We start from the raw sequence: 20,859 nt of genomic DNA on the forward strand, positions 1-20,859 counted from the left end.
GGGTTTCACCATGTTGGCCAGGCTGGTCTCTAACTTCTGACCTCAAGGGATCTGCTCACCTCGGCCTCCCAAAGTGCTGGGATTACATGCATGAGCCACTGCGTCCGGCCTTAAAAAAATTCTTTGTTGACATTTTAAAGCAAAGAATCTTTCTGTAATGTGAATGGTCACTAAAAACTGGGGTTTTCTTTTTCTTTTTCTTTTTCTTTTTTTTGAGATGAAGTCTTGCCCAAGCTGGAGTGCAGTGGTGCAATGATGAGCCCTCGAGGCTCAGTCACTTCTCATGCCTCAGCCTCCTGAGTACCTGGGATGACAGCAATGCATCACCATACCCAGCTGATCTTTCAGTTTTTTTTAGAGATGGGGTGTCACTAAGTTGCCTAAGCTGGTCTCAAACTCCTGGTCTCAGGGATTTCGTAATTCATATTGCCGTGAAATTATACTTTATTTGTTTTATTTGATAATCACCTAAATTTCTTTCTGTTTGCCTGGAGATGGAAAGTGATCATCTTTCACTTAAGATTTTAAAGAAAGAACAGTTTCCATATAGAAGATTAGCCAGTCTAACTTATTTCAGAAAGTGCTTCATTGTCCAAAGATTGATCCTTCTGCCTTAGCCTCCCAAAGTGCTGGGATTACAGGCTTGAGCCACCATGCCTGGCTTAGGGGATTTCTTAAGGATAGATAGAATTACTATTTACTGGTAGCTGCTTTTAGGTGTCCTTATCTTTTTTAGTTTTGGTTTGGATTTCTGCTTCAGTTCTCCCTCAATAAGCATGACCTGACTCTTTTTGTGTATGACCATGAAAAAGAACAGTGGAGCTAAGAGGAGACTGGCCAAATTGTTGGTCTGAGGTCATTCAGCATTTTAATGGAGTGGATCTCATGACTCTTCAGTTCTTAATGTCATAATTGCTGACCTTTTTCTTTAAATTATTGAACAAAATAATTTTACAGGAGGTACAATCATTTTTTAAACTTCAGATAAGAAAGTGACTTCTGTTTTAGCATATTCAGTTCACAAATTGAATGCTAATTGTGCTTGGTGCTAGGAATCAAAATTAGTAAGAAGCTTTCAGAGCAGGAGCTATTAAACAGTGACGTACTTACTTGATCTACATTATACCTTTTGTTTGATTTGCCAGAAAATAACATTTAAATTTTATAATTTTAAATATTGTTGCCCTAAGTTCAATTTTATACCTAACAAGTAAGAGTTAAAGGGGAATAGAGGCACTGCATCTGTGCTTCCTTCTGCCTTTAGTCTTTACTAATTGAGGTTTCTTTCCTACACCCTCCTCTTTTTAAAATTTCTACTTGCATTTTAAAATGTAATTAATACTACAGCTGTTAGAATGTAAGGGGAAAGTCCCATGTTGAGGAGTATCAACTTTATGAATTTGGTTGGAATAGAATTTTTATTCCAAGAGAAAGGTAATCACTTCTTGGTAGTTAACAATTATTGATAGAATTATAGGTAATGGAACAAGGGAGGAGATATTTTTGTTTTCTTGCTCCTTTGTTTTTATTCATATTTTGCGGGCACTAGCATTAAATGATGCACTATGCTATTTCTCTACTACCATTGTTCAGAGATTCTCCTTTTTTTTTTTTTTTTTTTTGTCTCACTCTGTTTCCCAGGCTGGGGTGCAGTGGTGCGATCTCAGCTCACTGCAAGCTCTGCGTCCCAGGTTCATGCCATTCTCCTGTCTCAGCCTCCTAAGTAGCTGGGACTACAGGCACCTGCCACCATGCCTGGCTAATTTTTTGTATTTTTAGTAGAGATGGGGTTTCGCTGTGTTAGCCAGGATGGTCTCGATCTCCTGACCTCGTGATCTGCCCGCCTCGGCCTCCCAAAGTGCTGGGATTACAGGCGTGAGCCACTGCACCCGTCCGGAGATTCTCCATTTTTTAACTTGGCATTATCTAGATGTCATTAATTACATTAGTATCTATAAGCCCAGGGTTAAATAGGTAGTTTGGAATCTTAACTGTAGTTGTCATTCTGCTGCCTTAACTAATTTAACATTTCTGTTCTGACAGCAGTGGAGAAATACAGAAAACCATCCCTGATGGCACTGTGCAAATTATCTTGTATTATTTTCTAATTGATGTATATAAATGGACTTGATAATTTATATAATACATTTAGTATATTTGAGAGCCAGAACTTGCTGTTAATAGAGGAAAGATGGATATGAAAATGAATGGCATAACATAGGAAAACAGGATACGTACCCATTAGTATTCTTTCTAATAGGTGTCTTTGTTCCTGGATTTCAGGCAAATGATATCCTCTTTTATAAATATTATGGTAAAAGCTTGCTGAATATTGCTTGTTGGTATGCTTCCTATCTTATTTTCTCTGCCTTCTTTGTCTTTTCAAGCTTAATTCAGGTTGAACATCTCCTCTTCCATCTAAGATACGGAAACAAAGCAAAATTTATAAAATCTTAAAATTAGTATAAGTAGTATTTCTATATTAAGGGTACTCTTATGGCCTTTGAGAGAAGTTTGAAGTGACAGAAAAAACTCTTACTTTGTGCTTGATATAGCCTTTATACATATACTGCTTCTTGTAGGAATTATTAAGAATGAGATAACCTTTATGAAGAAATCTATATGGTATTGGGTAGAATCTTGGTATGCATAGTAAGGCTTTATTTATGAGTTAGAAAATCTTTTGCTAAATAGCAATCTGTTCGGTTAACTGAGTGCTGTACTCAAGCCAAGGATTAGATTGTTAATTTTTCAGGTACATTCTGGCCTACTGCAAATACTGGTGAAGTCTTTAGTGGAAGAAAAATTTCAGGTTTCCAAATTGCCAACGTAGAGAAAATTTCTTCTCTCTTTTTCAAAGAGGAGTCTAGTTCAGGATTTATAAAGTTTCTTAGTGTCTGTTTTAAATGGCTTTACATTTTTTCCCCTTCTTTTTGACAGGAATCTTTTAGTCCTGCTATACAGCTGCACCTTGTACATCAAGCTCCATGTAATGTTCCTCCTTACCTCTCAAAGAATGAATCAAACCTTGGGGACCTCTTACTGGGCTTTCTTAAATATTATGCTACAGAATTTGAGTAAGTAAAACTTTAAATTGTGTTTGTTCATTTATATATATGTGTGTGTATATATATATATATGTGAATATGAATATATATAAGTGAATGCTACAGATTTGGTCAGAAGCTATGTTTGTCATTTCTAGTGCTGTCAAGTTGTCCAGAAATCTATAGTTTATAAAATTTCTTACATGACAGTGAATTATTAGAAGCTTAATAGATTTTATATTCTTAGCTAATAAATACATTCATAGTCCAGTAAGCCCAGTTTTAGTTGATTTCAATAGTGATAGGCCCTATGTGTTGGTCCTGTGCAGGTGCTGTGTAGTTTGGAACATCCATTTTCTGTAAACTTAAAATGTATAGTAAAAAACACTGCTAAGACAGAGTAATAAAGATCTGTTTAATACTTGGCATCTTCATAAATAGTTGTGTTAGTATGATATAAAAATCAAGGAATGTGTCGTTTTGTTTTTTCTTTTTTGAAGATGATATGTAAACATGAAACAAAGAATGTATAATCAGGCTGGACAGCACTAAAAGTTCTTATGTGAGTTCTAAGTTCAGATAGAGTGGAGTTAGGAGTTATTTGCAGCTCTTCTGATCAATCTGGAAAAGCTTGAGGGAGGAAGAGAGAAGATTTAGAAATTGTACAGTATTAGAGGAGGTACAGTTACCACTGTATACCACTTTGAAGAAGTTTGCATAGGGGAATAATAATAGTAATAATAATAATAAATTGCTATTACTAGGTGGGAAAATGGTTCTAAACATATTATATTATTGTTTATATTTATCATTTCATTCCATTTACATAATTGTTATCTGTGTGATATATTATGCCCATTTTACCAGTGAAGCATAGAGGGGAAGTAACGTGCTCCAAGATCACGTAGCTAATAAGAGTAGTACTTCAGGCTGGGCGCGGTGGCTCACGCCTATGTTCCCAGCACTTTGGGAGGCCGAGGCAGGTGGATTGCCTGAGCTCAGGAATTCGAGACCAGCCTGACCAACATGGAGAAACCCCGTTTCTACTAAAAAATACAAAATTAGCCAGGTATCGTGGCACATGCCTGTAATCCCAGCTACTCGGGAGGCTGAGGCAGGAGAATCACTTGAACCTGGGAGGTGGAGGTGGCACTGAGCCGAGATTGCGCCATTGCACTCCAGCCTGGGCAACAAGAGCGAAACTGTCTCAAAAAAAAAAAAAAAAGAAAAATAGTATTTCAGATAGTTTTGACACAGAATTCACACTTAACTATGATACTTACAAGTATAAAAAGGTAAGAGCTTTTATTTATTTATTTATTTTTTGAGATGGAGTCTCACTCTGTTGTCTAGGCTGTAGTGCAGTGGCACGATGTTGGCTCACTGCAACCTCCGTCTCCCGGGTTCAAGCGATTCTCCTGCCTCAGCCTCCCGAGTAGCTGGGATTACAGGCACCCGTCACCACGCCTGGCTAATTTTTGTATTTTTAGTAGAGATAGAGTTTCACCATATAGGCCAGGCTTGTCTCGAACTCCTGACCTAGTGATCTGCCCGCCTCAGCCTCCCATAGTGCTGGGATTACAGGCTCCGTGCTCAGCCACGGAGCTTTCATTTATATAAAGATGAGGAAAGATTAAAGACTAGATGAGATGTAGTACATAAATGGACTGTAAAGATTTAATGGTTATTCTAGAGTTCTCTTTAAGATATTGCAATAACAATAGCTAATGTTTAGTGAGAATTTATCTAGTGTCCTGTAGTAAGCTGAGTGATTCCCATGGATTTCAGTTAATCCTCACAATAACCTCTGTCAAGCTTAGGGAATTTGTGTACATGAAACTTGTCCATGGCAATCTACAGCTAGATTGTGGGTGAGTTGGGATTCACTTTCAAGCTGGACTCCAAAACTACATTCTTAATTGTTAGACTGTATTGACATTGTTTATTATGTTATATAAATTAGGGACTGGGGGATGTTTGTGGAGGGGGGAAAGGATTCACAGAAGAAAGATTTATTTCTCTTATGTATAGTGTAGGACTAGAGCATCTGTGTACAAATACCTTGAAAATCACCTGCTTTGTTGAACAGAAACAAGATAGTAGATGTGTAGGTTTGTATGTTAATTTAATATTAAAGGAAACTAGTCTGCCGGGTCACATGATGCTGATGCTTGGAAAGAGGTTTCAGAACTTCACCATATAGTACATTTGTCATTTCATATGAGATATTTTCAGAAATGTGACTGTGGGGATCACAGCCAAGAATGTAGTCATGGTAATAAACTGGATGCTGTATAAAAGAATTATGGCAATTGTTAAAAATGTCAATAAGGATTTCTTCTGAACTTCGAGGTAATCATTTAAAAGGTTCTTTTTTCTTTTTCTTTTCTTTTCTTTTCTTTTTTTTTTTTTTTTTGAGACAGAGTCTTGCTCTGTTGCCCAGGCTGGAGTGCAGGCAGTGGTGCGATCTCAGCTCACTGCAACCTCCGCCTCCTGGGTTCAAGGAGTTATCCTGCCTCAGCCTCCCGAGTAGCTGGGATTCCAGGCGCATGCCACCATGCCCGGCTAATTTTTTTTATTTTTATTTTTAATAGAGATGGGGTTTCACCATATTGGCCAGGCTGGTCTTAAACTCCTGAGGTCAAGTTATCCACCCACCTCAGCCTCCAAAACTGCTAGGATTACAGGTGTGAGCCACTGCGCCTAACCTAAAGTTCTTTTTTCTGAAAGACAAAACATTAAGTGACTGTTAAGGGATGGTTGAGTATATGGTATAAATGTTGCAGATGTTTTATATGGTCATTTAAAAATTACTATTTTTTGGCTGGGTATGGTGGCTCATGTCTGTAATCCCAGCACTTGGAGAGGCCATGGAGGGGAGATCACTTGAGCCCAGAAGTTTGAGACCAGCCTGGGCAACAGGAACATGGCAAAACCTCCTCTCTACTAAAAATACAAAAATTAGCCAGGCGTGGTGGCACATGCCTGTAATCCCAGCTACTTGGGAGGCTGAGGCACAGGAATCGCTTGAACCAGGGAGGCGGGGGTTACAGTGAGCTGAGATTGCTCCACTGCACTCCAGCCTGGACAATAGAGCGAGACCCTGTCTCCAAAAAAAAAAAAAAAATTACTACTTTTCTTACCTACTTCACTCACACCTTGCTGCTGAAATACTTCTGTTTTATTTTTTACTTTTTGTGGGTACATAGTAGGTTTGTATATTTATAGGGTATGTGAGATATTTTGATATAGGCCTACAGTGCATAATAATCACATCAGGGTAAATTGGGTATCCATCACCTCAAGCATTTATCGTTTTCATTACAAACAATTCAGTTATCCTGTTTTAGTTATTTTTAAATGTACAATTAAATTATTATTGACTATAGTCACCCAGTTGTGTTATCAAATATATATCTTATTCGTTCTATTTTCTTGTAGTTATTAACCATCCCCACTTGCCCCTCTCCCCGCTACCGCTCTTCCCAGCCTCTGGTAACCATCATTCTAGTCTCTTATCTCCATGAGTTCAGTTGTTTTAATTTTTAGATCCTGCAGATAACTGAGAACATGTGAAGTTTGTCTTTCTGTGTCTGGCTTATTTCACTTAATGTCCTCCATTTCCATCCATGATGTTGCAGATGACAGGATCTCATTCTTTTGTATGGCTCAATAGTACTCTGTTGTGTATAAGTACCACATTTTATTTATCCATTCCTCTGTTGATGGACACTTAAGTTCCTTCTAAATTTTGGCTATTGGGAATAGTGTTACAAAAACATGGGAGTGCAGATATGTCTTCAGTATCCTGATTTTCTTTCATTTGGGTATACACCTAGGAGTGAGATTGCTGGATCACATGGTAGTTCTACTTTTAGTTTTGGAGAAGCCTCCAAACTGTTCTTCATAGTGGTTGTACTAATTTACATTCCCACCAACAGGGTATGAGGGTTTCCTTGCCAGCATTCATTGTTGCCTGTCTTTTGGATAAAAGCCATTTTAAGTGGGCTGAGATGACACCTCATTGTACTTTTGATTTGCCTAAATCTGATGATCAGTGATGTTGAGCACCTTTTCATATACCTGTTTGTTCTTTGTGTGCCTTCTTTTGAGAAATGTCTGTTGAGATCTTCTGTCCGTGTTGTAATTGAATTATTAGATTTTTTCCTATAGAGTTGTTTAAACTCCTTATATATTCTGGCTATTAATCCCTTGTGAGATGAATAGTTTGCAAATATTTTCTCTCATTCTGTGGGTTTGTCTCCTCACTTTGTTGATTGTTTGCTGTGCAGAAGCTTTTTAAATTGATGTGCTCCTATTTGTCCATTTGCTTTGGTTGCCTGTGCTTGTGGAGTATTACTTAAGAAACCTTTGCCCAGACCAATGTCCTGGAGAGTTCCCCAGTGTTTTCTTGTGGTGGTTTCATAATTTGAGGTCTTAGATTGAAGTCTTCAATCCATTTTGGTTTGATTTTTGTCTATGTCGAGAGATAGGGTTCTAGTTTCATTCTTCTGCATATGGATATCAAGTTTTCCCAGCACTCTTTATTGAAGAGACTCTGCTTTCCCTAGCGTATGTTCTTGGCACCTTTGTTGAAAATGAGTTCACTGTAGGTGTATGGATTTATTTTGGTGTTCTTTATTCTGTTCCATTGGTCTATGTGTCTGTTTTTATGCCAGTCCCATGCTGGCTTGGTTGCAGCTTTACTGAATTTGTTTATCATTTTAAGATTGCGATAACTTCAAGATATTCAAGTGGAGATATTGAGTAGACAGTTGGATATATAAGCCTAGAATCAGGAGACAGGCCACAGAGCTAAATATTTGGGAGTTGTCACCAGGTAGATGGTATTTAAAGCTATGAAACTCTTTGAAAAAAATCAAGGGAGTGAGTATATAGATGGAAAAGAGAAAACAGCCAAGCATTGGGTACTCCAATGTTAAGAAGTTTACAGGAAATGCAGGGGATAAAGGAATATGTATTGTTAAATGACACAATAAACAGACAGACAAATACAGAATGTAGGCATTCTGGGAAATACCTGGCCTAATCTCCTCAAAAGTCAGTATTATTAAAAAGAAACAAACAAAGGCCGGGTGTGGTGGCTCATGCCTGTAATACCAGCATTTTGGGAGGTTGAGGTGGGCGGATCATGAGGTCAGGAGTTGGAGATCAGCCTGACCAACATGGTGAAACCCCATCTCTACTAAAAATTAAAAAATTAGCCAGGCATGGTGGCAGGCACCTGTAATCCCAATTACACAGGAGGCTGAGGCAGGAGAATCGCTAGAACTCAGGAGGTGGAGGTTGCAGTGAGCCGAGATAGCACCACTGCACTCCAGCCTGGGGGACAGAGCGAGACTTCATCTCAAAAAACAAACAAACAAGCAAAATGTGAGGGGATCTTTATTAGATTTAAAGAGATAGAACAGTCATATACAAGGCATGAACCTTGATTATAATCCGATTGGGGTGGGGGAACTATAAAAGGTATTTGAGTCACTGTTAATTTTCTAATTGCTTTTGGTGTTGTAAAGGAGAATGGCTTTATTCTTAGGAGATACATGCTGAAGGATACAGAAATGAACTTTCATGAGGTGTACAGGTTACTGAGTGGTCCAGTTCAAAATACACACACACACACACACACACACACACCTGCAAATGTGGCAGAATGTTAACACTTGTTGAATTGTTTTTAAATTTTATACTTTTTTTTGTATTTGAAATTTTTCATAATACATAGATGATGTAAAAATGAGATTGGGGATGAGAAGGAACTAATATATGAGTCTAGGAAGAAAGAATCATTGAGATAGGAGGAAATCCAATGGAATGTGGTATCTTGGAATCCAAAGGAGAAAAAAATGTTTTGAGGAGGAAGGAGTGATTATCTGTGTCTTTATTTTTTGATAGATTAAGATGAGAACTAAATGTTGACCATTGTATTTAGCTATATGGAGTCCTCTGGACCCTTGACAGGAACAGTTTCTGTGGAATAATGGGGATAAAGAGCATAGCATTATTGGTGGGCTCAAGAGGAGACAGAGGGAGAAGAATTCAATATGGATAATGTAACTCATTCTCTACAGCAGAAAAAAAAGTGTAGAAATTAAAGTGTTAAGTGGAGTCCAGTTTTTGTTTTTATTGTTAGAGAGGAGAAATAACCCATCTTGATGAAAAATTGATGATACCAGAGAAAGGCATAGTAAATTTTTGGAAATAAACTTGTTTGAGTTAAGAATGGTTGGAATCTAGAGCACAAATAGAATAGGAGCACAGATAATTCATTAATAATGATCAAAAGTAGAATATATGGACACAGGTAAATGTAGCTGAATCAATGTGATTGGAGCTAGTAGGAATTACTTTTGGATTGTTTTAAGTTTTTAGTGAAATGAGTCATGGACATGGGCTGGTAATGATTGTGAAGGTGGAAATTTGAGAAGTAAGATGAAAGTATGAATTGTCATATACTAGAGTAAAAGGGTGGATTAACTATGGAAAGACAGTATGGTTGGGGGTAGTAACATTAAGAGCCCTCTTTAGCTAAGTGATCATGAATTTAAAGTGTGATCAGTCTGTGTGGTTGCATCTCTCCACCCATGTTCAGCTGTGTGGGAAAGAATTGGAGTAGATTTAATCAGGGTTGTGTTTCAGCCAACTAAGTTCAATGCAGCAAGAGTGGGTAAGAATTGAGAGTATGTGAAAGGGAGTGATCTTCATAACTGACCATGCATGGGATGTATTACATTCAGTCTTGAAAATGTGGGCACAGAGATGCCTATAGGACATCCAGGTGACAGTTTCCAATAGCTGGTTGTAAATGTTAGCCTGGACCTTAATAGAAAGGTCAGAGCTGGAGAAAGGATTTGGGAAAGAAACATCAGATTATTGGAGCCTAAGGTGTGTACTCTACCATTAGAAGATTCAAAGAGGCTGAGCCCTGGTGAATACTAACATTTAAAAGTTCAGGTAGAAGATGAGAAGCCAGTCAAAACAGAACTCTAGGATTAGAGTAAAATATTTTGTCTACCTAAGACATTTGAAATTCCTAACAAAGTTTTCTTTCTGTTTGCTTCCTAGCCCATAACAATAAAACAAAATTATATGTATTTGTTCACTTAATGTTACTAGTCTATACACACACACACACACACACACACAGAGCCATATGGTATTAGACTCAATTTTGACTTTATTAGACTTGAATTTTTCTTTATGTCGCTTAAGACAGCATTTCCAATTTAAACAGTTGCCTCAAAATACTTTCTGTGGTCACAAAAAGAATGGGGCTGGGTGCAGTGGCTCATGCCTAGTCTCAGCACCTTGGGAAGCTGAGGCGGGCAGATCGCTTGAGGTCAAGCGTTTGAGACCAGCCTGGCCAACATAGTGAAAACCCGTATCTACTGAAATAAAAAAATTAGCTAGGCGTGGTGGTGGGTGCCTATAGTCCCAGCTACTCGGGAGGCTGAGGCAGGAGAATTGCTTGAACCTGGGAGGCACGGAGGTTGCAGTGAGCGGGGATTGTGCCACTGAACTCCAGTCTGGGTGACAGAGCAAGACTCTGACTAATAAATAAATAAAAAGAATGGCTAAAGAGAGTTTATTGATGAATGCCAGTCTGTTAACATTACTGAAGAGAAGAAGCAAGGACCTAACTTGCTTCTAATATAATGAGTTGTCTCAGTTTTCTATTTAAAAGATTATCATTTATTATCAGTGTATTTTAGATTAAATTAAGCCCCGTATCTGTTCTTCTTTCTGAAACATCTCTCTTTATAGATTCTGTATCTTATTTTACACTTTAATTATTGAGTGACAATAACAGATTTTTACATGCCAAGCAAATTATGGTCGAGAATAGATTAGTATGATAGAAGGCTTAGGTTATGGGCTGTGTTTTAAAGAATGAAATATTTAGGGAAGATATTTCTAAATTACCATTTAAATTCAACTCTTGGGAAGACCGTTTGAGTCCAGGAGATTGAGGCTGCAGTGAGCCATGATTGTGCCACCGTACCCCAGCCTGGGCTTGTCAACAAAGCCCTGTCTCAAAAAATATATAAATAAATAAATCCACCTTTAGAGTACAAAGAGTATAAAATTATGTCATGTTTTAATGATTTGAAATGTTTTTAACAATCTGGAAATATTTAAAAGTTCTTTGAAAGCACAGTAGATTGAATCAGTCCAAATAGTAGTGATTGAAAATATTCTTTTTTCTTTTTGAAGCACTTCAAATTGGGTTTATTGTACATTGAAACTTAAATAATATCTGGTAAGGGATGATCAATAAAATGAATATATCTATTAATATATATCTCATACTGTTTCTGTGACCCAGTTTAGAACCAAGTAGTGGCATGTAGCGTAAAATCAGGATTTGTTGCTGGGCGCGGTGGCTCACGCCTGTAATCCCAGCACTTTGGGAGGCTGAGGCGGGTGGATCACGAGGTCAGGAGATTGAGACCATCCTGGCTAACATGGTGAAACCCTGTCTCTACTAAAAATACAAAAATTAGCTGGGCATGGTGGCGGGCGTCTGTGGTCCCAGCTACTCGGGAGGCTGAGGCAGGAGAATGGCGTGAACCTGGGAGGCAGAGGTTGCAGTGAGCCGAGATCACACCACTGCACTCCAGCCTGGGTGACAGAGCGAGACTCCGTCTCAAAAAAAAAAAAAATCAGGATTTGTTTTAATAGAAATATAGTGGTAAAGATAGAATTTTTGATTTAAGGAAATAAAAGTTGTAATTTAACAGCAGGCTATAGTATTTCAATATTCTAAAACTCTTCTGAAAGATAAAAATAAATCTATGCCTTGTAAAAATAACGTTTACAATTTTAATTCTGCAGATTTAATTGTCCTATAAGCTGTTATTAGAAAACAAATAGTCTCAATGGAAAATTCATTTTATTAATAAATTTGACGTAACTAGTATAAAGTGAAGTGATGCAAACTGTAGTATGTAACCTTGTTTGCTTCAGATTTGTTGTTGTAAAGAAACAATGTAAGAAAATTGTTGGAAACGTTTGTATGGATTTTTTTGTTTTCTGTTTTTTTAAGATGGGGTCTCACTTTGTCAGCCGGGCTGGAGTGCATTGGCATGATCACAACTTACTGCAGCCTCAACTTCCCATTGCTCTGGTGATCCTTCCACCTCAGCCTCCTGAGTAGCTGGGACTATAGGCGCTTGCCACCACGCCTGCTAATTTTTGGATTTTTAGTAAAGACATTTGAAACAATAGAGCAGAGTAGTCTTTCTTTTTGGAGTCTGTACTAATGGAACTACAATACATGAGGGATCTGAAACATTTTCCTGTAACCAATACTAAGTATTTCCATTTGATAACCTACTTAATTTTTAAAAAGCACAAATCCTGATGTATATATTTTAAAAGAACTTAAAGCTTTCTTCATAAAATATTTACAAACTACTCTTGATCAGAACAAAAATAAATTTATACTTTCAGTGTGCTTTACAAGGATCAAAATTCACAAGATGCAAGATTTTTCATGCTTATGTAATATAGAAATTAGTCAAATTTCTATAAATAAATGCCATACAGGATCCATGATTATATTCCTACAAATTCTCTTTCTGATAAATAGAGGAGAAGTGTAGGGTGTTGGAAGGTCCCAAGCAATAGTCTTAAGTGGTAGAGAAAGCTAAATACTGCTTAAAAAATGGTATTAGCTGTTCCTCAAATTTATTTTTCTCTCATGTACAAGCTGGGTAGTCATATACTTTAAAATGTTCCTTGAAAAAAAGAAAATACTTGTAATAACTGTTAGAAAAACCTTTTTTAAAAAATGTAAAGTTAGTATATACTAAAGACTGGACAGTTTACCTTCAGGCCCACTGATGAAATTATTTTACTTGAATAAAATTTTACTCTTAACAACTGCATCTTATATACAGCAATAAAGTATATTTTCATAGAGTATTAATTTTGCTTTCCTAAAACAGCATCTACTTCTATTGGAAAATTTCAAAATTTTCTCCCAAATCATACACATAAAGATGTACCTGAACAAAAATTATTTAATAATACCAGAAGATAACACTAGAGGATTACTTCCCTCTTAACAAATAACAGATTGTTACTGCGTTGTTAACTATGACTATAGTTGTTATTTTTTTGTTTGTTTACTTGTACTTTCTTTTTTTTTTTTTTTTTTTTTTTTTTTGAGATGGAGTCTCACCCTCTCTCCAGACTGGAGTGCAGTGGCATGATCTTGGTTCACTGCAACATCCGTCTCCCGGGTTCAAGCGATTACGCTGCCTCAGCCTCCCGAGTAGCTGGGACTACAGGTGCACACTACCATGCCCAGCTAATTTTTGTATTTTCAGTAGAGATGGGGTTTCACCATCTTGGCCAGGCTGGTCTTGAACTCCTGACCTCGTGATCCACCCGCCTCAGCCTCCCAAAGTGCTGAGATTACAGGTGTGAGCCACCGCACCCAGCCTGTACTTTCTTATTTTTTTCCAGTTACTTCATTTTTTTCATATGTATTGAAATATGTGTTGAAAACCTGGTATGTACTGTTCTCCTAGGTGAAGAGTGAAAAAAGTAGATAAATATCCAGTATCTTGGAGCTTTCCTCCTACTTGAGGGAGACACAATGAAGAATAACGTAATAAATAGTAAATGTAAGAAACAAATTATTAGAAGATGATAAGTGTTGTGAAAAATAAAATAGAGGTGGGAAATAGGGCTTGTGGTGCTGAGGGTTGGGGCACAGGTTTCAGTGTTCCACAGGAAGATTGGGGTAGGCCTTACTATTGATACAATAAAAATAATATAAGAGAAATTATGAAAATAGTTAACATGTTTACTGTTTTTCTTCTTATAGCTGGAATAGTCAAATGATTTCAGTTCGTGAAGCCAAAGCCATTCCGAGGCCTGATGGTATTGAATGGAGAAATAAATACATCTGTGTAGAAGGTAGTTTTCTGTTTACCATCATGTATCATCATGGTACTAAGAGAATTACTTGAGTAATTTCAGCTGTGTTTCAGTTAAAAGTAATACATTTATGTCTGAAGTGATTTGTAAGTCTTTTAGTTTAAAAATTTTAATTTAAAAAAATCATTTAAAATTTTGTAGGTGTGAGAAATAATAAACATAAACTTTAGGCATTCACCCTTTCTAGTTGATAAAATTTAAGCTGTCTTTATCCCTCTTGTGGTTGATGGACAATTTCATGACTTACAGATGGAAGAAAATAGAATCTTTATATATGATTCTTATATTGACGTACAATGAGTTATTTTATATTCTTTTGCACTTAAAATATTACTTAGTACAAGTTGGACTTTTATAAATAGAAATTGATTTTGCTTTAAAAATTAAATGATCTGAAGAAGTTTTCTTCTCTAAAATTAATTTACATGTAGTTGAATATATCCTTGAGACATTTTGAATGAGTAGAAAACTGACTTCAGGGGACAAAATTATTCTCATAGATGCTAAATTGAAGACCTTTGTAAATCTGGAGGTTAAAAAGTATAAGTAGTTGAGAATCAGCATTTGTAGAAAACATCAGATTTTGGATATTTTAATCTTGAATTATATGCAGTATTTTAAGAGTTTTTCAATATGAAATTAAATCTCCTGCTTTGGTGTGCTAATAAATTGCACTGGGTGGACATTATTTTAGTTACTTGTGTTCAGTTGAATACTAAACACTGTTCTAAAGTGCTGTGATGATGCAATCCAGTATAATTTGGCTTATGACCTTATTCTGTTAAGGAAAGGAACCCCACAATACTGTGATAGTAGACTCCTTTTTAACATAGCCTTTCTAAGCAATAAAAAATAAGCAAAAAGAGTACTTAAAATTATGGACCTGTGTAGATTATATGATAAATCTAAAGTTTTGACCTTTCCATCAGATTCCCTATTCTTCCATACTTTCTCTAGGTCTTTCCCCTCAGTTACCTTTCCTCTTACCAACAACTTCATTCTTTCTCCAGTCCTTCCCTTTCAGCTTTAATACATACATAGGTCTTCTCATTGTTGAAAAATACTCTTTATTTGGTCCTACTGGTTCTTCTAGGCATTTTTCCTCCTTTTTCAGTGCTAAAATTCTTAATTTCTAGTAATTTTTACCTACTGCTGGCATTATTTTAGACATTTCATCTCATTCCTGATGCCTTTAGTTATCCTTGTCTTCTCATTATGATCTTCAGTTTCCTTGTACTCTTCTGGTTTCTTCCTATCTCTCTATATGTGTTCTTCTCCCTTGTGGGTGAAGGGTGAGTGGGATGGTGGTGTGAACATGGAAGGTATATATATTGGAGACACACATACATAAAAACTGTTCCTTTGCTTTTTTCCTGTCTTCTGTTTGCTTTTCTCTTTTTCTCTTTTCTTTTTCTGCCAAATTTCTCATGCAAGTTACTTCACTGTATCTTTTTTCTTTCTTTTTTTTTTTTTTGGAGATGGAGTCTCTCTCTTTTGCCAGGCTGGAGTGCAGTGGCGCAACCTCGGCTCACTGCAGCCTCCACCTCCCGGGTTCAAGTGATTCCCCTGCCGCAGCCTCCCGAGTAGCTGGAACTACAGGCACGCGCCACCACGCCCAGCTAATTTTTGTATTTTTAGTAGAGATGGGCTTTCACCATGTCGGCCAGGATGGTGTCGATCTCTTGACCTTGTGATCCACTCGCTTTGGCCTCCTGAAGTGTTAGGATTACAGGCGTGAGCCACCGTGTCTGGCCAGACTTCACTGTATCTTTTTCTAAACCATCCACTCGGGCCATAACTCCCTGCATTGTCTTCCATTTTCTCCAGTATTGAACCTCTACCTTCAAAGGACAAATCAGCTTTTAAGTTAAAATTAAATTTAAAGTTACCTTTCTGTGATATTTAACATTAACTGCCTCTCTTAGATATAATGCTTTCTTCTTTTTGATGACTTTTATTATTTTCCTAAGGGTAGGTCTTTGACACTGTAATTTTTCAGAAACCTTACACACATTTATGATTTAGACTTAACACATCTATGCTGATGACTTTCATTTTTAATCACCTTCTCCCTTGAATTCTATCTACCTTGTTAGGCAGTTCATAGTATATTAAGCTTTTCTGTATACATAAATCTAATAAAGATATTAGGCTGACCCATCTGAAATTGCAGTTTTTGTAGGTCAAAAACTGTTACATATTGACAGCGTCAAACCTAAAAAAGAAACTGTAGCTCTCATTTTAATAATGTTTTCTGTACATGTGCATTTAACGTTGCAGAACCTTTTGATGGAACAAATACAGCCAGAGCAGTGCACGAAAAGCAGAAATTTGACATGATCAAGGATCAATTTTTAAAGGTAAACAATGCATTAGATCAACCCTAGAAGCATTAGTAGACCCGTATGCTTTAAACAGGAGAAAATATATATGTAATAGGACAGAATGGTTTCTCTTTTGTGAATCCATTAATATAGCATGATAGGGAACTTATTATTTGAATTTAGTTAAACTTTTCCTTCAAAGAGATCTGGCTCTGTTTTTATTCACATTGCTTTCACTTTCATAGAAATAAGCATTTTCTCTTTTCTTTTTGAGACGGAATTTCACTCTTGTTGCCCAGGCTGGAGTGCAGTGGCACAATCTCAGCTCACTGCATCCTGCACCTCCCAGGTTCAAGGGATTCTCCTGCTCAGCCTCCCAAGTAGTTCAGATTACAGGCGTGTGCCACCACACCTGGCTTATTATTATTTTTTTTTGTAGAGACAGGGTTTCACCATGTTGGTCAGACTGGTCTCAAACTCCTGACCTCAGGTGATTCACCTGCCTCTTCCTCCCAAAGTGCTGATATTACAGGCATGAGCCACCGTGCATGCCCTGCCGAAGTAAGCATTTTCATAGTGAGCTTATTAAATTTCCAAAATGAGTAAAACCTAATGGACTCTTTTCCTTCCTTAGTATATTGGGGAATTTATTGTGGCCTTAGAAGGAAACTGATGTCCATGCTTTTTCTAATGTATACCCCACTGTCACAGGAATTAGAGTGCCGTTTTATTTTTGTTTATATTTTGGAAAGTTAAAATTTATGTATGTGTCTGTGTCTATAGTATGAATTTATTCATCAGTGATGTTGCTAGATGTGGTCTTAATCTTCAAGGACTTCCACAACACATTGTAGAAATGTATTGATTGATATATGTATTGAGACATGGAGGGGAGGGAAAGCTTCGTAGAAGAAAAAGATGAGAAAACTGCAAAGATAATTTTAGAGGCATACTTTTTCATTATCTAGACGTACAAGTGGACTTTATTTTAATGATAATGTAAAATACAAGTATTGAGGCATGAATATCACTGGAGCCCAGGAGTTCGAGGCTGCAGTGGGCTATTATCAAGTTGCTGCACTTCAAGCCTAGACAACAGAGTGAGAGACTCCACCTCTTAAAAAAAAAAAAAAAGAATAAAAATAATGGCCAGGTGCAGTGGTTCACACCTGTAATCCAAACACTTTGTGAGGCCAAGGCAGGAGGATTGCTTGAGGCCAGGAGTTTAAGACCAGCCTGGGCAACGCATAGCAAGACATAGTTCACACACACGACATAGTTAACACACACACGCACCCCACTCCACCCCACCCCTGGGTGTAGTGTTATGCACCTGTGTCTTAGCTACTGGGGATGCTGAGTAGGGAGAAAGGTCTTGAGCCCAGGAGGTTGAGGGTGCAGTAAGCTGTGATTGTGCCACTGCACTCCAGCCTGAGCATGAGTAATAGAGTGAGACCCTGTTTCAAATAAATAAATAGATAAAATATAAGTATTCTATTACAAGCTATCCTTCAAATGAGACTTTCTTAATTTGGCAACCAGAATAGAAAATTTGTCCTATAGAAATTCTTTAATTTTAAAACAAATATTCAAGAGAGAATATTTTGGTCTGTCAGATTAAATTGAGAACTCAAAAATAGCAATGCTACATTGGTGTTCTTATTGATGAGTGAGCTTTCATTTAGGATTGTTTAGTTGTAAAACCAGTACTTTTAGACAATTGAATAATTGACATGAGACTAGAATACAAAGATCTGCAGTCACCAAGTAGTGAGACAGATTTTTAGCTTGTTAACAAGTTTCTTTTCTTCTTATCCATTCAAATCACTGTTATTTTCCAGAGGCATACATAAAGTACCTTATTGTAAATTTACTTTCTCCTTCGTAAATACTATATATATTTTTTTGAGACAGGGTCTTGCTCTGTTACCCAGACTCATGCAGCCTCAATCTCCTGGGCTCAATGATCCTCCCACCTCAGCCTTGTGAGTGCTGGGACTATAGGCGTGTGCCACCATACCCAGCCAATTTTTGTATTGTTTGTATAGACAGGGTTTCACCATGTTGCCCAGGTTGGCCTTGAGCTCCTGGGCTCAAGTGATCTGCCCACCTCAGCCTCCCAGAATTCTGGAATTATAGGCATGAGACACTGTACCCAGTCCCATAAATATTATTTTTAATGGAAAAAGCTAGTGAAGATGTAAGACAGTCAATCAAATAATTGAAATAATCCTCCCTTCTCAAATCCAAAGTTTTTGTTTGCTATTTTTACATTGAATTAATCTGTGAATAAATATTGTCAGTTGTCTCTTTCAGTACCACCTTTGTGCCCATTTCTTTATTAATGAATTGGAACCATAAAAATACAGAGTTTTTAAATAACATTTTATTTTCTGATGACAGAAATAATACTTATACTGTGTTAAAAACTTGGAAAATAAAAACTCAAAGAACCAGCCTGGGCAATACAATGAGACCTCTTGTCTCTACAAAAAAATTTAAAAATTAGCTGAGCGTGGTGGCACACGCCTGTAATCCCAGCTACTCAGGAGGCCGAGGTGGGGGAATCTCTTGAGCCTGGAAGATGGAAGTTGTAGTGAGCCGAGACTGCACCACTGCACTCCAGCTTGGGTGGCAGAGCGAGACCTTATCTCAAAAAAAGAAAAAACTCAAGGAAAAAACTATTCAAAATTTTACCACCTAGAGAGAACAACTGTTAACATTCTTTTAAACTCTCAGTCTTTTGTTCTGCATAAATTTCAGGTTTTAAGAATGATTTTTCTTTCTCTCCCAGTCATGGCACAGATTGAAAAACAAGAGAGATTTGAACAGTATACTACCTGTAAGAGCTGCTGTCCTGAAAAGATAACTGGCCTCTGTTTCGTAATAAATTCTTCCAAGAAATAAAGAACAATAGTTTCATCGTAATACATTATGTTTACCTCCATCATAATTGCTTTTTTCATAGTTCTTGTTTTCATTTTTTATTTTTAAAAAGACATATAAAGATTGCATATTTTATTATGACATTTCCTAATAAAACCCTTTGATTTAAAAATAAAAATGTATTTTTGAAAATGTTTACATTGATGATTAGTAATATTATGGCATGCGTTTTCAGGTGATCAGATAAAATATATTTTGCGAAATTACCTGAACAAATAAAAAGTTTTTGATACAACTTCAATTAATTGTAACACATGCTAATCTTGAAGAGATGTGTGGAATTTTGGAAGGGGTCTAATTCATACATGCTTAAAGTCTAACCTACATTAGATAGTTTGTTGTCAAAGTCTGTTCTAGTAAAGTGAAGATTCAAGTCAGTTGTTCAGTTACTTGAAGCAAAACGAAATCATTTCAGTCAAATCACTGCAGAGTCATGAAATACTGAACAATTGCCTTAAATCTTTGCTTTGCTTGACTCACTGGGATAGACTGAGGCTTTGGGTGTGTCTGTATTAGCATTTCATTAGTACTTCACATGCTTTTGATGTACTCTTGAGATTGCTTTAAATTTTGTATTGAAACAACAATACATTTTGCACTGTAGTAATAGGAGCACTAACTCTTAAAACAGTTAGTGAATTGTTTTAAAGAATCAGTTCAGTGTAGACATTTTGCAAAGATTGTTTCCTGTGCTTTATGATAGCTTAGTACAATGTGCACTTCTGCTTTACTTGCCGTTTTCCTGCTCTGTTTTCTCTGTGACATGAAGCAACAGAAACTGAGAGATCAAAGTTAAGATTATATCCTGTTTGTAGTATCAGATATTTTTCTGTGTACAATTATAGGATTGTAATCTAAACTGGAATTTTTAGACAGTAAGCCACTACAAAATGTTTTAGATATGACACATTAAAATTATTATAAATAAAAGCTTAATATTTGTAAAAAATCTCTTTTTTAGTATTTCTTTTTTTACATGAAAGAAGTAGTGGTGGCTGCTAAACAAAAAAAGCTACAGTGTTTATTAAGGTTGTTTTTGATTTATGTAAATATTTGTAAATTGGTCAGTGCCTGTAAATTTAAATATAAAAAGTAATCTTGAAAACAGTTTTAACTTTTTCAAAAGGACTATGTCCAACATTTTTTAGACCTGCTGTAGTACAGTTTGTACCTCTAACGTATTTTTTTTTTTTTTTGGCAGACCAAATGCTAAAACTTTTGCTTTTCTTTGACTTGTAAAAGGTGCACATTTTCATTTTCTTCTTTAAGTTCAAATTTTTGTACGTCAAATGCAATAAAATTTATATATGGACATTGTCGAGGTGGTTTTTTTTTTCTGTGAAAGTCTTTGCTTTTGAGATGAGACTGAGGCTGTAGTTATCATCTAGAACTGAACTAAATCTACTTATTAGCCAGCTAACCACATCAATATCTTATGTCTCTGGCATTATGAGGAATGAAAGTTTACACATAGTGTTTTAGATTCCTGATATGTAACACTTTTTATGCATTTGAGCTTTTCATATTTTGACGGGGGGGAATTTTTCCTAAAATTTACATTGTGCATCTCT

At 36.6% G+C, this 20,859-nt stretch overlaps 1 protein-coding gene across 6 annotated transcripts in view; it reads left to right on the forward strand.

The window, feature by feature from the left end:
• Window positions 1-20,600, forward strand: part of TENT2 (terminal nucleotidyltransferase 2) — a 73,783-nt gene extending 53,183 nt beyond the window's left edge. For all 6 annotated transcript variants that reach the window (XM_017959698.3, XM_021939499.2, XM_003899863.5 and 3 more), the window contains 4 exons: window positions 2,941-3,077; window positions 13,906-13,997; window positions 16,299-16,378; window positions 19,137-20,600. In XM_017959698.3, coding sequence (XP_017815187.1) covers window positions 2,941-3,077; window positions 13,906-13,997; window positions 16,299-16,378; window positions 19,137-19,211 — 384 coding nt within the window. In that variant the 3' untranslated portion in view covers window positions 19,212-20,600. The remainder of the gene's footprint in view (window positions 1-2,940; window positions 3,078-13,905; window positions 13,998-16,298; window positions 16,379-19,136) is intronic.
• Window positions 20,601-20,859: the final 259 nt, after the last annotated feature.

This window comes from Papio anubis, chromosome 5 (genome assembly GCF_008728515.1).
Source record: "Papio anubis isolate 15944 chromosome 5, Panubis1.0, whole genome shotgun sequence".
Lineage (NCBI taxonomy): Eukaryota > Metazoa > Chordata > Mammalia > Primates > Cercopithecidae > Papio > Papio anubis.